This window comes from Hetaerina americana, unplaced genomic scaffold (assembly GCF_022747635.1).
Source record: "Hetaerina americana unplaced genomic scaffold, ioHetAmer1.1.p SCAF_6, whole genome shotgun sequence".
NCBI lineage: Eukaryota > Metazoa > Arthropoda > Insecta > Odonata > Calopterygidae > Hetaerina > Hetaerina americana.
In genome coordinates this window covers 16,925,756-16,942,508 of record NW_027287205.1, presented here as the reverse complement: position 1 = coordinate 16,942,508, position 16,753 = coordinate 16,925,756, and the positions used below count along the sequence as shown (strand labels likewise).

Genomic DNA, 16,753 nt, shown 5'->3' with positions numbered 1-16,753 from the left:
AAGGGTTTTTATTACTGAAAACTGCATCCAATGCCATTTTTTTTCATTTGGTTTTGAAAATTATTTCATCCAGGTGATGACCTTGGTGAGTGATGCACATGTTGAGTTGTTCAAAAAGGTTTTCGAAAACTCTTCTTGGCATATATTGTGTTAATCCAGCGATGACATCTGTAATTGCCTCCTTGAGAGCTTCCAAGGTCCTTGGTTGAACTTTGTAAACCTCGGCTTTGAGATATCCCCAAAGAAAAAATCACACAAGCTCAAATCCGGGGAGCGAGGGGGCTATGGAACATCCCCTCATAAGGAGATCAGGTGGCTGGGAAATTGTACTTACAGGATTTGGCGTGAACATTAGACGGTATGAGCCATGGCACCATCCTGTTGAAACCAAAAGGCTTCTGTGTCATATTCATCACCATACTCTTCCATTTTGGGGAGTAAAAAGTCCTCTAGCATCTCACAACAGTGCACAGAGTTCACAGTGACAGTTGAAACTCGAGATTCAAAAAAAAAAGCCCTATAATGCCAATGGAGGACACAGTAAGTCAAACATGTCACTTTGGGGCTATGAAGAGGTCTTGGGTGAAGTTCGCAAGGGTCGCAGTCGCCCAGTAGCAAAATTTTGCTTATTTATCGAGCTGGAGAGGTGAAAATGCACTTCATCACTAGGTCACAGCACCCTCGGCGCCACCACAACTCTATTATATTTCTTAGATAACATTTCTACGACAAAGCCTCGATGCTCACCAGACTACTGAATGGTAACTGCTAAAAATAGCTTTGTTTCCCCCCACCTAATGCCAGTACTCCCATTCCACTTATTCGCCTGCGTGCTTTTCATTGATTTTTTATTATGAGGGAGTCCATTCTGCCCCACCCTATACAATTAGAGCTACAATTACAGCAAGGGTGAGATGAGATACTAAGTTTTTGAAGAGAGGACAGCATGAAGCTAAGGTAGATGCATCACACATTAGCATTAAAACCCCCTTTTGAATTTAAAATGCTGCATGGGTCATTTAATAAGTTCTTTGGAAAAAATAGAATAATTATTTTGGGTAGATTTTTTTATTTTAAGCATAAAATCCTTTAGCTTGTTATACTTGGGACAATATAATGACAATGGGCGTTATGTAATGAAAATTGAAAAAATCCAAACATTTACATACCTATGTACATGATAATTTATAGAAGAGTTTCGCAAAAATAAATTAGTGTGGAAGCATGCCTTTCTAATTGCATGATATGATCTGCTACTTTTACAGTTATTTCATCTCATAAATCCATGAGGAAAAGGAGAAGCATATAATTTCTATTCTTCATTTATTCTAATACGTGGCACTTCTTTATTCTAATACATAGCACTTCATGTTTACGTTGAGTATGTTGTATTATATACAAATACGTATAAATATATGATAGGATAGGTAGTTCACTCAAATCCAAGAATTTCGTCACCTAAATCAAAATTAAATTGGAGTTCTTCTTTCAACGCTGATGCTGGAGTGTGATTGTATAGTATCGCCTTCTTCTTCATCACCATCCTCTGCTTTGCTTTCGGTTTTGCTCTCTGAAATCTCATGAAATTCATGTGTTTTGTGAGGAAACCATGCTACTCTCCCTCCCATTGACAGCGGTGACCCTCCGACTGATACAATTGAGTGAAGTGCAAGCTTCTGTGGCTGGGTTCGAGGGAGGGAAGTCTCAGGAAAGGCTGGAGGCCAGTGGCAGTTGGCGCCCAGCCTTTGCAGAGTGCGAATTGTTCGTTTGCAAAACCTCTATAACGTGACCTCGTTACACTCTGTGGTGAACAGGTTATTGGAACAGTGCTATGCTATCAAATTTTGTGTGAAACTGGGCAAAACTGGGAAAATCTGGTCTTCATAACCTGGTAAGAATATTTCCATGCATTCTCTTTTCTGCATGGGCTCTTAATGAATAATTCCTGAGGGCCCAAGTGCTCCCTCCGAGTTAACTGATTGTCCCTCTGCTTGTCTTCTTGCAGGCAGCTACTCCACTCAAAGCACATAGACGTGAGTTACTTTGCAGCCGGCATCATTGCTCACTTGGCAAGTGGAGGGGAGGATCAATGGACACTGTCAGCATTCCACCGAGAAGAGCTGCTTAGCGAGCTGGTGAGTGGCATATGTGCAAAAATTTAGTGGCATGCATACTAGGCAGAGAGTGCTGGTAAATTTAACAACAGTACCTCTGCTCTGTGATATTAACAAGTTCATTACCTTTGTGGATTTGTAACTTCGTGAAAAAGTACAGTGTTTATTTACTAACTATTGATTATTCTTGAGAATTAAGCATGACCTAATGTCTGATTCAAAATGTTGGATGCATGTATTTGAAAGTTCATCTATCTAATCGCATTTGTTGTTGGATTCAAAAGGAATAAGCAAGGAGATTTGAACCTCTATGCGAAGTTCACTCCAATATGTCATATTAAATGTATTTGTCTGAGTGAATGTTAGTTCTCGTCAAATGTTAATTAACTGAGAGCAATGATACAAGATTTGAAGTTCATTGTTTATTTTCTTAGGGCTAAAATTTTCAATTGACTCACCAAAATTTTCGTATGTACAATAGAGATTAAGGAGTGATTTGGTGGAATTGTTCCATAATGACCGAAAGAGAGAAAAACACTTGCAATTTTCCACTTTATAGGTACTTTAAGATGGACTAGTTTCGGTGTACTATGTACACCATTTTTAAGACTTGAAAATGGTGTAGTACTAGTCTACTACTTGAAATTAGTCAGTATTTTATCAATAAATCTTTTATTGATTTGCATATTGGACCAATATTTTCTTTTATAATAGCTGATTTCTACCAATTGGTAGATTTAAAACAATGTCTGTGACCAAGTAGATTTTTCTAGCGGTCATACTGGAGGGGAAGTCTCTTTACGATTGGTGGTGGTCCACCAGGGGAAAATATTTAAGCTGTACCCCCTGGACTACTATGTTCTCCCTTTTAAATGGGATATAAAATTAAAATTAATAATAAAAGTGTTGAAAGATGGTTTTATTTGCTGCAATTTCCTGTATTTTTTATAATTTATTCATCTTCCCCTATCCAAGTGATGAGTTGTTGAAGATGGAGGAGCAAAACTTGTTTTACAGGCCTGTGAATATTTCTTCTATCATCTGATACTGTTCTACTGCATCTCATGGCATCCTTCCTCCCCCTTCCCTCTTTCTTGCAGGGGACCGTGGTTCTCAAGTGGGAGACACCAGAGGGGGAAATGGTGGCCTACCGCTCGTTCCATCCCTTCCTGCCCCTGCTGTCACGCAACGTGGCATGCCAGGTGCAGTTATGGGCTGTGTGGGCCATCCAGCATGTGTGCACCAAGAATGGTATGTTGTAAATGGTCACCCATGCGGTATGGGTGCTGCATTGCTTCTCTTGGTTGATAATTTAAACCAAGCTAGTAACACCTTAGTGAAATTGACATGATAATTTTTTTATTTTATTATTTTATGCAAGGCTGTGATTGGCATTAAATTGGATGCAACTATTGGCAATTAGGAATGAATCTGAAGCTGCCAAATTGGAATTAAAATATTAGTTGGTACATACATATCCAAAAATTTAAGTTAATAAGAAAATACAGAAACGCACACTTGCTTAACATTTGTATCACTAGCCTACATCATTTAATTAATGCCTTTTATTAATGATTGTAGTTAAAAACCTAAATTATAATCTTTAGAAGCTTAATTTTTCAATCACAATTCATTGCAGTCTTGATTTTTCCCGAAGAGTTTAACTTAATCATAATAACTGCAATATGGTATATCTGGGTATGGTGGAATAGATGGGAACAAGGATCAGGATATGTTAGCATGAGCAATTAAGAAGTTTTACTGGTGCATATCCCAAGGCTCCCTCATGCCAATCACTTGTTGAACTGTAATCCCACAGTCATAGGGAATAGAAACTCCAGTTTGAGCAGCCGTGACACCTGGTGCACCACGTTAAATACAGGTGGGATAGGCATGGAGTCAGTTGGAGCCCATCCAAGTACTGTGTTGGCAGTCTGACCCATCCTAGGTGCCATAGTTTTCATTTTTGTTGTACGTGATGTTATTACATGTGGTTAATGTAGATGCCTCCTTTGATTGTAACTGTACTGCTCCAGGTCTATCTTCAATGTTCAATCCTTCACTCTGTCTGGGATTATTGCAAACAAAGAATTAAAGAATTTTGTTTTTTCAAAATTAGTACAATTTTGAATATCATTGTTGTCATCTGATATTTCACACTAGAGATCTGCATCAGTATACGTGATGGTCTCTTAGGATCTGGCATCATCTAACAGCTCTTCCAGAAAGTCACACTTTTCTCTCTTTCTTGTAAAAACATGGTATTTTAACTATTAGAAGCAAGTAAAATGTATTTCAAATATGGAACTTGATCTATTTCAATGCATAAAAGTGATGCAATGTATCAACAGTTATGCACATGGCATGAAGGGCAACCACTATTGTGTATAAGGAAACTCCCCCTGGAGAATAGTTAAATATGTGAGAAAAAGCTTCAGATGGCAACCTCTCATAGACCTCATGCTTTGAAGGATGTTTGAGGAAGAAGATGATCCTGCAGGTGTTGGTCAAAGTAGAGTCCGAGCAGCTTCTACAGTGGGCATTATAAAGCACTCATGTCAGGTTTTCTTGCGCAATCCTTTAGCCCCCGAGAATACAGATGCTCAGCAATATGGTGATGTGGTTGCTATGCTCCCATTTTGTACAGTATTGGTGTCAATTTTTATCATTGTGGCTCTTCTATGAAATTTGTTCTGTATGTATTTTGAGTTTTTCCCCATTCATGTCAGCTGGTCAAAGGTTATCAGTGGAAGTTCCTAATTATATACTGTTTTGCTTCCCCGAGCTCTTTCTATAAGGAACCTGTAGAAATATAAGATGCCTGTATTTTCTACATCTAATATCAAAGATATAACATATCATCAATCATATCTCTGAAGATATTAAGATATTGAAACAGTGGGTGTCCATCTAATGTAAAACCCTGCTTTACTATCTTGAAAAAATTTAACCAAGGTATGACTTTTTTTACAATATGAAAGTTTTCACCATGAATAGCTACCCATTGTGAAATCCTGGATTTTAATAAGCCATTCTTAGCGCTGATTCTAGCATTGGTTGACATTTATTACTAGGGCCATTCAATAAGTAGAGAGACAAATGCGCACATTTCAAAATTATTCAATAAATCTTTACGATTTTTCTGGGGTGTTAATTGGAAACCTGGGGATGAGCTCTGATCAGCTGTTTGATTATTTCAACATAATCTCAAAATCTGAAGTTCACCATGGCAAGTCCACTTGAAGATTTTACTAGGAGAGCTGGTGTGTTTACACTCCATACCAGTCTTTTGGTCTCAGTATTATAGTGGTCGATTCAGACCTTGTCGCAAGTTACAGTTCTTTCAAAAAAAGTGTCTCCTTCAATCAAACTTTGTTGCTTTAAGTCTAGACTAATGGAAAGTCTTGATGAGCATCTCTAATCTGTCTGGGAAACCATCTCGCACACATTTTTCTGTACTTTAAATGACTATGAATGATATTGTGATCAGTTCCAACACTTACTTGAACTTCCTTAGCTATCATTTCATCAGTAATTCTTCTGTTATTGCGAATAAGTCCATTGATCCTCAATTCCTTGAGGGACCAGAAAGTTTGACTAGACATCCACTTCAGGGTTCATCACCCACACTTGTTCGGCCACTTTTAAACCGATCAACCCCCTTGTAAACATTCACATGCCTTGTACAACTTTTCCCGTATTCTACCAACATTGTATAAAGTATTCTACTTGGTCTTACATCATCTCTGACTAAAAATCTAATGACGGAGTGCTACTCTTCTTAGTTGCAATTCTTCTAGTGGATTGAAGATTTTGAGGCTATGTTGGTGTAAAATAATCAAACAGCTCAAGGACAATGAAACGGCAACTGTCAGAGCTCATTCCAAGGTTGCCAGCTAATACCCCTAAAAAAATGATAAATATTCATTGAATAATTTAAAAATGAGAGCATTTTCTTTTAACTTGCCAACCCCGGTGGCGGCGGGGTAACGTCCTCGGCTGCTATTCCAAGGGTCGCGGGTTCGATTCCCGCCTGGGTGAGTTTTCCTCCACCTAGGGCTTGGGTGTTTGTAAATGTGACCATTGTTATCGTTGTTAATAGTTCGATGTAAAGGCCAGAATGTGCTGTTTTCGGACTTATACTGAATAAATAAATAAATAAAATAAATAAATAACTTATTTAATGACCCTCGTATTTGGTAGTCTAATGTATAGTTAGGTTTTCAGTGGACGCAACTGTAATGCCCATACATGTCTTAGCCTCATCCAACAAGACACAACCTGATCCCTTGCTACAATAAAATCTTCTTCAATTCCATTTTAGTTCTCTCTCTATAATTATCATAGGTATTCTACCGGTTGAAGTAGGTTTTGGATGGATACTGCCTAAAAAATTGTACAACAATTGTTTGTGGGCTGATTTAGGGTAAATTTGAGCTGGAATGTGTGCAGGCAGTGGTTGGTTGTGCTCAAGGGCACGCTTTAAATGACACACATGCCTCGCTCTCTCTTGAGAATTCAATCCAAAGGCTAAGCAATAAAGATTGTTATGTTTCCATGTCTGAATTATGAACGAATTGTCATATTCTCATGAGGAGGAAACTCCAGTCATTTCCCAGAAAATGAAGATGCTAAAGCCACCTATATCTAAATGCTCTTGCTGTGCTCATCAGGGAACATAAGTAGGATGAAAGTAAAGGTAGCATTTACCTTTATCCAAAAGTAATGCACTTTATTAGGTATGCAAAAATTTCATCTTTGGAGTGGAAGTATAAAATATTTCGCAGAAAATTTATTATGCAATTAGGCAAATGTGTAATGCAAATGAATAAAGATTCTTGGAAATAGGAATGAGAGCACAATTTAGGAAACAAAAACATATGCAGGTATTGGAAATTATATTATTGTAACAACATTAAAAAAAGCTAACAAAAAGTAAGAAATGTGCATGCATATGCCTCATTTAGCGATTATTTTATGATCTGATGACAATGCAGTGATTGAAAGTATTTGTGGAAAAGATGGGAATGTTGAATTTTTGTGCGAAATATAGTCATCTCTCTCTCTCTCTCTCCTCCACTTTGCCCTGTGCTATGGAATGGTACAGCCAAACGCTACTGCCCCATGCTTGTGGAGGAGGGTGGGGATGCCATCCTAGGGCTCTTGGTGGAGGACGAGCAAGTGGATCCGAGTGTGCGGGGCATCTGCCAATCGATCCTGCGGGTATTGGCTGCCGAGGGATTCTTCTGCAAGCCCAGCACTGCTCCTCCCGATAGCACCCCATGAAGAGGATGTGATGCACAGTGCCATATTCCCCACCAGTGGAGCACCTTCAACAAACATGCACGGACTAGTGGTGCTTGCACGACAACAATGCTGATGCCTTTTGTGCACCTTGTAGTGCTCTGCCTCCCAACCCTTGCCCTTCTCCCCTCCCACCAATTTTCCATTGAAACACTTATTTCAGGAATGGCCCTCATTAGCGAGTACTTCGTCATAAAAATAGATTTTAAAGTTTTTTTTAATTTCATGATATTGAGGTCAAATAATTTTTTATTCTCTTACCCTAGCATTGCATTCAAATCCAAATCCTTTCAGATTCGGTTAGTAATAAAAAATGTAATGGATTCAATTGATTAGATGACAGCTTGTTGAATAATTGATCATTTTCTATTTTTTGTGTCCCATTTAGTGACACCGTCCCTTCAGAACAAAAGATTTTTTTTTTCAAGTCCTCATTTCCGCAGGTTGGTTTACAAGCATGAGGGATTTCTGTGAAAGGTTTTTTTTTATTTACATAGGACTGCTTTACAGCAATTGATTGACTCATGTCAACTGTGGTGATTGGCATGAATGTGAAATTAATCCCAAACAGTCAATCCACCAACATAGCCCACATTTTGATTATTCTGGTGTAGCAGGGGTTTGAATAGTAGTCAATACATTTAGGTTTGCCTCGGAAACCTGCAAGTATGATGGAAAGCCTGCAAAGCAATTGAGCGTAGGCCTGAATTTGGTGTCTTCAAGCAATGCCGGAGAAGTGCTTTGATTGGACCAAAGGATGCATTGAATAATAGGATCATAGAAGTGACCTAAGCACCCACATTTTAATCGAATCGTATCCCTTGTTAATATTTTCTTAATGTATTCCATTTTATAAAATCATACAGCAAGCCTGAGTATTGGTCTGTACCTAAAGCAGCTGCTGCTAAATGCATATGCCCCAAATTTCTCCTTCTTGCAGAGTGTATGCTTTTGTGCATATTAAGCTACATGTATCAAGTGATTCTTTAACCAAATTGATGATTTTGATAGAGTTCGCAGTGTAATGCTCATTAGAAGGTGAATTGTTTATAACCTCCTCATAAGCACTACTCGGTCTCTGACGAGACACTATTCCATTTCACCCTAGCTCTTTATCTCAGGATTTGATTTTATGTATTTTGACAATTTCACATAATTAGAGAAGCCATGGAAGCTTAAATTCAGATGGAGCATACATATATTTTCACCTCCATTGTACATTTTAAGCACTGTTCTTATGATGTGATGCTTGACAGTTATGTACACAATGACCAAGTAAATTTCCTGCTGGCAGACGAGCAAATATTCTATCCATATTTTGCAAGTAGAAATTAGCAAATCCCATGAAAAGGCAGGCGTTTCTTACTTGAGAAAATCATATTGAATTGTTACGTGGAAACAAAAAGATTTCATTGTCGTCTAGATCATCTCTTGTGGAAATTTTTGACTTACATATATTGGTGTGCATTTTTGTCATGTTTCCTAATGCCAGTGAGGCATGAAATGTAACCATAATGAATACATTTTCTCTCATAGAATATCACATGAGAAGTCATAGTAATGAAATGAGTCACAGCATTTGTCAAATGTCACAGTACATGTTGGACTTAAAATTGTTTCAAACTTGTTGCTAGATATTCACTCAGTTCCACCGCTGATAATTAAAGTTTGTCTAATGGGAAACCAAAAGATTTATGACGGCTCTATCCATTTAAATGATTATTGTGTTGCTTATGTATTGGAAGATATTATTTATTTGCCTTCAGGAGAGTTGCAAGAGTGAAATTGTTGTGGGTTTGTTTTCAATTGATGAAAAAACACCATTTCCAGCCAGTTGGAGATATCCGATCACTGCGTATATGTTCCTGGAGGTCATTCAATTGATCCATTCTACACCCTTAAAGCAATTTTTTTTTATGCACTTTTCACGTTTATGTTTAAAAAAGAAAATTTTTTCAAGAGCAGGAATAATTTGTCCATTATTCAAAGAGATGAAGACAGCTGCTGCCCTTTGCGGGAAATGGGCTGTGTAACATGAATGAAATGGCATACGAGTTACCTTTAGGGATCGATTATGGTTATGTAAGTGAATCAAGTGTTATTTTTTCTTTGGATATACTGCTATTCCTTTGAAAATAATTACAAGTGAGTAAGTTGATTGAAATCTTATGGAAGAAGGTACATTATGAATATCTGCTGAAATCCTTAAGCCCTCTAATGGAAAATTTAAGATGTAAATGCAAAAATTTGTTGGTCTGGTTGTTTGAAGTGGTGCACACTGTTCTCTGCTAATTGTTTTGAATGCATCACCATGTATGAAAGGAATTGTATTCATGGAGGTGGCTGCTCCAATCACAAAAGTGTACTTAAAAGCCTTTTGAAGCATTTTAGTAGATAGGCAAGTTGGTGGATGTGTGAGTTGCATGCCAATTGGGTGGTCTCTGCCAAGAGAACTCTTTATTCCCATTCCAAATGGCCTTGCATCATTACTGTTCTTTGTCATCTTAACAAACATCCAACAGGGTTAGCAATAACTATGATATTACAATTGTCAGATTAACTGGAAGGGTTCTTAGAACTGAATGTTAAATTATTTCCTCAGGAATACTTCCATGTTGGCCATCTGTGATTTACTTAAAAGTTGAAATATTACTCTCCTGTCATTTTTTTGCGATGAAGACATTGCATCCAAAACAGTGAAGTATTGGAGCTGGTATTCACCTCTTCCTTCTCCATCAAAAGCTTCACCATGTGTCAAATTGTGCATGAGCAGTAGCAAGCTGATTGGCCCCTCGCCTCTCTGTGCACAGGTCTCAAAACTTATTATGATAATTTACTCGCATTGCGGCAGTATATTTTTCCCCTGAAAACTGAGGATAAGTGTCATCATTGGTGAGGGATTTGATGGCTGCTGTGTGGTCTTGCTTGTGCACAGGGGAAAATGTGTGTTTGTGCATTCTCAATCACATGCACCAAGCATGTTTCTTTCACATTGCACACCCATGTTCTGCATGTTTTCAAAAGTCTGGAAAGGCAGGTTATTCTCTGTTAAGTTTTGCCTCAGAGTTCCAATTCCTCTGAATCCAGATCTATTCCGCTCTTATTTCTTCACTTCTCAAAATCCTATGACAGCCAGTGTCAATGCCTTCACAGAAACAAGCAAATAATGCCAAATTGTATGAAGGATTTCTCCATGAAGACCTCCAGAAGGATAATACCATAAAATGTTTGTTTATGCATGTTTAACATGTTGGTTTTTCATGTTTAATTTCTATGTATGTGGTCATCGTTAATGTCCTGTTTCCTGTGGATCCCCAGTTATCGGAATTTCTTTCCGCCAAATACTGTATGTTTACATGATTGTGTGGTTGTGTGTGTGTTTGAGCAGTTCATAGTTGCCAGAAGAGCTTCATTTTTGTTATGTAAATTATATAAATAAATATATATATATAATATGTAAGTATATAATATTCCAGGGCCATTAAAATGACTTTGTTCTGAATGCTTGAAAATAAATAAAGAAGTATTGTGTGAATGTTAAAAGAAGCTGATAGCTTTTTTGCATCTTACATAACCTCCACCCAGTTCTTTTCAAGGTAGGTACAGTTAACCTATTACAGGCAATTAGACTTACTCATTCTTTTGATAATTGTCTCAATCTGCCTGAGAATTTGATGAACAGTTCCCGTCAATAGTCCCCTCTCTTCAACCATTCACCCTTGACTGCTGACCTCTTCATTTCATATCCAGTTTAACAGCGAACTAGAAAATGAAGGGACTCTGAATTTCCTAGACTTGTCCATCAAAATCACCAACTGGAAACTCGACCTCTCAATCTATAGAAAACAATGTTACACAGACCAAGTAATACACGCCCAATCGAGGCACCACATCTCACAAAAATTATCAGCTTTTCACTACATGATACACAGACTGTGCAGTTTACCCATGTCCGACGCAAACATACACTTAGAACTCCAGACAATAAAGCAGATAGCAACCAACAACGGATACACCACGAAATTAATAGACACACTTTACAAAAGAAAGCAGACACAAATAGCCATGAAGGGGATATATAACAATAAACCCCAAGGAAACGAGAAGGAAGACGGATCCAAGTGGCGGAGACTACCTTTCCTTGGGAATATATCACACAAAATCCAAAGATTACTCCCCCGGGAAAAAATCAAAGCCGCCTTCTACAACAGACAGACACTAAAAGACATCCTGGGATCCAACAAAGACAAAATGGAACAAAGCGGAGTTTACGAGCTCCGCTGCGATGACTAACGCAATATATATTGGACAGACTGGGAGAACATTCAACATCAGAACCAAAGAACACTTAGCTTGCTTCACAAACAACAAACATACATCCCAATTCGCAAATCATCTACTAACACACAAACACCACAGTAAATTTATCCCCAACATCTTACACATAGAGAAAAAAGGTCCAAGGTTAGATGCACGGGAAGAGTTGGAAATAATCACCTGCAAGAATTCTAAAGAAACCCACCTGGTCAATGAGATTTTGTACCCTTCCCGTTCCCCTCTCTTATGCCTCCCATTACCAAACCATTCCCCTCTAACCTCGCAAAGCCTTCAAACCCCCGCTGAGTGGCCTAAGACCTCTCCCACTCATGCCCATTACCCAGACCCCTCCCCCCTCCGTTCTCCCCAATCCACCCCCCCTCCCTGACTGTGTATATATACCCGCCCTCTACTATATATGCCTTCACCTGAAGATGCCACGCAGTGGTGAAACCATGGTCGTCTGAATAAAGTGTAAATGTGGAATTGCTGTGTTTTCTTTCTTTCTATACGATGGAAAAATTCCACAGAGTAACGGCTAAAACAGTCAATTATATTTACTCATGTTTTTTCAGAAAACAAGTTTCTATACATGACCCAATTTTAATTGCCATTCCCATTTGACTCTACAATGTATATGTACTTGCATACCATAATTACAAGCAAGATTTTTATTAGCTCTGGCAGAATTTTTTCAACTGATGCTCTGCCACTTGCTATTAGATAAACAAAGAAGAATTTGTATTGCGGAAGGAGATGTTGGCTGTAGCATTGATTTTAATCCTCAAGTGAATATTATGGAAAGCCTTGTACATTTTCAGTAAACTAGTCCTGAGACTTGGTTCTTGAGGATAGATTGGGTTAGATTTGCAAAGGTCTGGATGAACAGTAAAGAGGAGTATGCCAAGCATCACAGATTACGAGATTAAGATTCACCCTGTTAACTCCGTGTTATTGTTATATGAGGAGAAATGTTTATTTGTTCATGAAATATATGTACTGTAAAATGTTGAGTAGACATGGATTGATGAGGGAACATGAATTGTGTATCGAGTAAGGTGCCGACCATACCACACACTATTGCTTCCATCTTGCTTCATAGATTGCAGCTGACGAACACATGGGTGTCTGTATTTTCATCAAGCCTCAGTACATGCTATATGCCCTCCTGAACTCTCATCATTGGCCAGCATTTTTGTAATGGGATTTGTGCATTGAAGGGCATGGGTTATTACTGACCATGAGCAGATTTAAGTGGAATGTTGTAACAAGTAAAATAATATAAATCTGCATTCATTTGAAAAATTTAATTTTTCTTTTGTTTGTGAAGGAATTAAAAATAGAATGAACCTAATAAGATGTCTCTGTTTTACCAAGGCAAAGTTAACTGTCAGTTAGGGAGGCTACCTTAGATAGCACTACCAGCCAGTTTTTCAAATTCATTTTATCTACTCTGTTCGGTTCCTAGAATTGAGGCACCCATCCCATGTCTTAAGATTTAAATGAAAATCAAAGGTTATTTGACTCATTTTTTCCACAAATGCATCTGGTCTTTTTGGAAAATACAGAATTTTGTTTTTTTCATACACAAGTAAGAAAAAATGTGGGTGCAATATAGCAATTTCCCATAAGCAACAAGTCAAGATGTATTTTTATACTCCAGTTAACATATATTAGCAGGAGTTGTTTCATTGCATTATTGTAATTGTTGAAAATTGGAATGCATTAAAAAAAATAAATGCTGTGGAAAACTCTCCCTTATCTTGTTACAGTGTTCATCTGTTGTGTTCTTTTCTCTGCTCAAAATCAGCCAACAATAAGGAAACTGATCATTTTTGAGGTACCAATGGACCTCACCAAGTGTTTGTGGGATATTAGCTTAAGAAGCAACTTTTTCCTTGAAATGGGGACTGCTATGTGCCAACTAAATGATGAAATGGCAATGGGCACCCCGTGGGTACTATCCTTTTTATGGAATATTTTGAGGAAGGCACTCCCATGTTATGTTCCTGGTGACCAACCTGGTGGCTTCGCATCATTGGTGATACCTTCATCATCTGGCCACATGAAAGAGAGGAGGGCAAGATTTTTAAGAACAAGCCAAGCAATCTTAACTCTTCCATCCAATTTATTTTGCATTAGTCCAAAAACAGCACATCAGACTTTAAAACAATGACAACAATATTACAATTATGTACCCCCAATTACCAAGAAAGAAGGCTACTTGCTACATTTGGATGTTTTGGTGGAGAAAGGGTTGAATGGAAAATATCTGCATTCTGTTTTAGTGCAAGGGAGCTCTTACTAACTGGCCACCAGCATGCCTCTTCAAATCACCACAGAAGGCTTCATTCACTTAGACTCTCATGCTCTGCATGAGAATTTTGTCAAATCTAAGCTTTGTTGAAGTGAATGAGGGATATATCCCGGTGGCATTGAAGGTAAATGGTTGTAGAGAAACAATCAGAGGAAGATCGGCTCAAGTCAGTCCCCCACAGCCATATTTCTTGCATGCCCCAACTTCAGTGAGTGTGCCCAACATCCAGCAAAAGGCTAACATTGAGATGTGGTTCAGCATATTGGCCAAGATGAAAGATATGGAAAAGACCATTTTCACCTATTGAACATGGAGGGAGTATGTGAGATTCCTTGCACTTGTAAAAATATAATTTAGACGTATTGAGACCATGGATCTTTCAAGGCGAAAGAACATTGCAGAGCAATCCTCCAAAGGAACACCAAGGATTCAACTGTCATAGCAGGCAGTGTTCAGTAAGGATCACAATTTTAAGAAGATAAGGTGATGGCTATATACAGATTTTATATCCTATGACTGATATGTGAGACAGTGGAAATTGGAGAATAGATCTCAGAACCTTTTAGGATAATGGCATTTGGCTTAGTATTTTTGCTAAATAGAGTACACCATGGAGATTTAATATTGGAACATCATTGTAAGGGTCCGTAGTTTCAGAATAGGTGGATCACAATCAGGCCCCCACTTCATGAGTTCAAGGAGTCAGGCCCCCACTTCAAGAGTTTGAGGATTTTATTAATATTCTATGCAGTGTGGTCTGATATGATTGTTTTAAATCACCATTAAATTTTAATTAATTTCTGACTTTGCTTGTGGGCTGTAACGAACAATCTTGTCTTATTTTATTCAAAAAGTTGACTCATTAAGAGGTTAATTGGCAGAGGAAACTGTATACTGGTGTACGTGAAAATGGATACAATAGATCTTCATAAGGCATTGATTAAAAATGGGTCACTAGTCTATCAAATTTAAGTATAGGAATGCAATACATGGAACAAAACAGAAGGCTAATGCTGAGTACTTTCATAGCTCTGATAATGAATATTTATCAGCATGGAAAATGATGAAAACTGATACAGGTGAGGGCAGCAATACAACCAAATACCCATTCTTATCTAATGGTTTTGGTTTCTATTGTGGTAATCAATTGTTTATATTGTGGCTAACATGGGGAACACCAACATCAAGCCAAATGATCTTGTAAAGAAAGTGACTGACAGTATTAATAACTTTCCTTGGGAATTTGTTGCCGACTAAGATAACATTCAAATAGTGAAAAACACGAAATGTTTTAAGAGTAAGGACATCTATGACTTACACAATAACATTATTAAATGCATAATTGTTTATTTTACTGAACCACGTGTATATCAACTTTTACCTTTTCTTACATAGTTTTCTAAAACTTTCTTACTAAGTTCTCTAAAACCATGAACACAGTAATCAACCCAAAGGTCTGCTTGGTATGTGATGGTAGAGTTCACCCCAATACTGAGCCTGATTGTAAGTGAAATTCACACATCAAGGTAGGGTGGCCAGTTCCTAATCCTGGGCTGGTTATGGTTTCCCAGGAAGATCTGGTACCGGAAAAATCACTCAGTATTAAAAAGACAACAGGATTAATGTTAATAACTTATGTCTCTATCCCTGTATCTAGTACTATTTTTTCTAAATTATCAAAAAGTAATGAAAAAGTAGCTATACAAATTCTTGAGTCAACGAACATCATTTTAGCAGCACAAATTTTCTTCAAGAAAAAGAAATCTAGGGCTGATGGTGTGGATGAATTATCCCACATCATTGATGCCTTTGAAAAGGGGAAGATACTGCATCATCTTTATGTGATCTGTTCAAAGCTTTTATTATGCCAAGCATGAAATTCTTGTAGGTAAATTGGAGTACTGTGGGATGACAGGTAATGAACTGAGTCATTAAAAGTCATATTTGAGTAATGTAAATGAGGAGAGGTCCTAAATGGTATCCCTCAGGGATTACAGACTTAGGGTAATTACTACTCTTAATAATGGTGAATGATTTTGACAGGAATATAAGAAGTAATGTTAAAATGCATGCAGATGATACAGCACTACAAAATTAAGTTGGGAGATAAGATGTTTAAAAAAGTCTTTCTCTGCATGCAATTCAGACTGCAGCCATTTGGTTTGCTGCAACCATTTTTTTAATGAATGAGAATAAAACTCAAATCACCACTATATAGTCTTAAAAAAAATGTTAAGATACTCAATCAGTAAATCTGCTGGGTTTGCACCTCTATAATAAATTGACTAGGAATGTACACATTGCAGCAATTTGTAATAACCTGCTGAAAATTGTCTATTTATTTAGAAGGCTGATGATAACTGTAAACCTCATTTCATTAGGGACAAAATATTGAACAATGAATTTGTATATGCTAGAATTCATGGATCAAATTAGGTCAAACATTGACAGCTCTAATGCCTGGAGTACAGTATATGTCTAACAAACAAGAAATACTCATTATTTTGATACACCTTACTGCAGACTCAAGAAAACAGTGAACCACTACCATTTACTGGGAATAAAATTGTACAATAAACTAAATATATTGTTTGAAGAAACTACATCATTAAGGTGTTGAAAATTGAGGACATGCACAAATAAATATAGAAACGCAAAAGGAATGAAAAAAATCTTCTTCCATAGATATTTCCATATTTGC

At 37.6% G+C, this 16,753-nt stretch overlaps 1 protein-coding gene across 1 annotated transcript in view; it reads left to right on the top strand.

The window, feature by feature from the left end:
- Nucleotides 1-10,983, top strand: part of LOC139694951 (protein zyg-11 homolog B-like) — a 38,620-nt gene extending 27,637 nt beyond the window's left edge. Inside the window, exons 13-15 of the mRNA XM_071593483.1 lie at nucleotides 2,006-2,135; nucleotides 3,215-3,365; nucleotides 7,222-10,983. Coding sequence (XP_071449584.1) covers nucleotides 2,006-2,135; nucleotides 3,215-3,365; nucleotides 7,222-7,400 — 460 coding nt within the window. The 3' untranslated portion in view covers nucleotides 7,401-10,983. The remainder of the gene's footprint in view (nucleotides 1-2,005; nucleotides 2,136-3,214; nucleotides 3,366-7,221) is intronic.
- The last annotated feature ends 5,770 nt before the right edge of the window (nucleotides 10,984-16,753 follow it).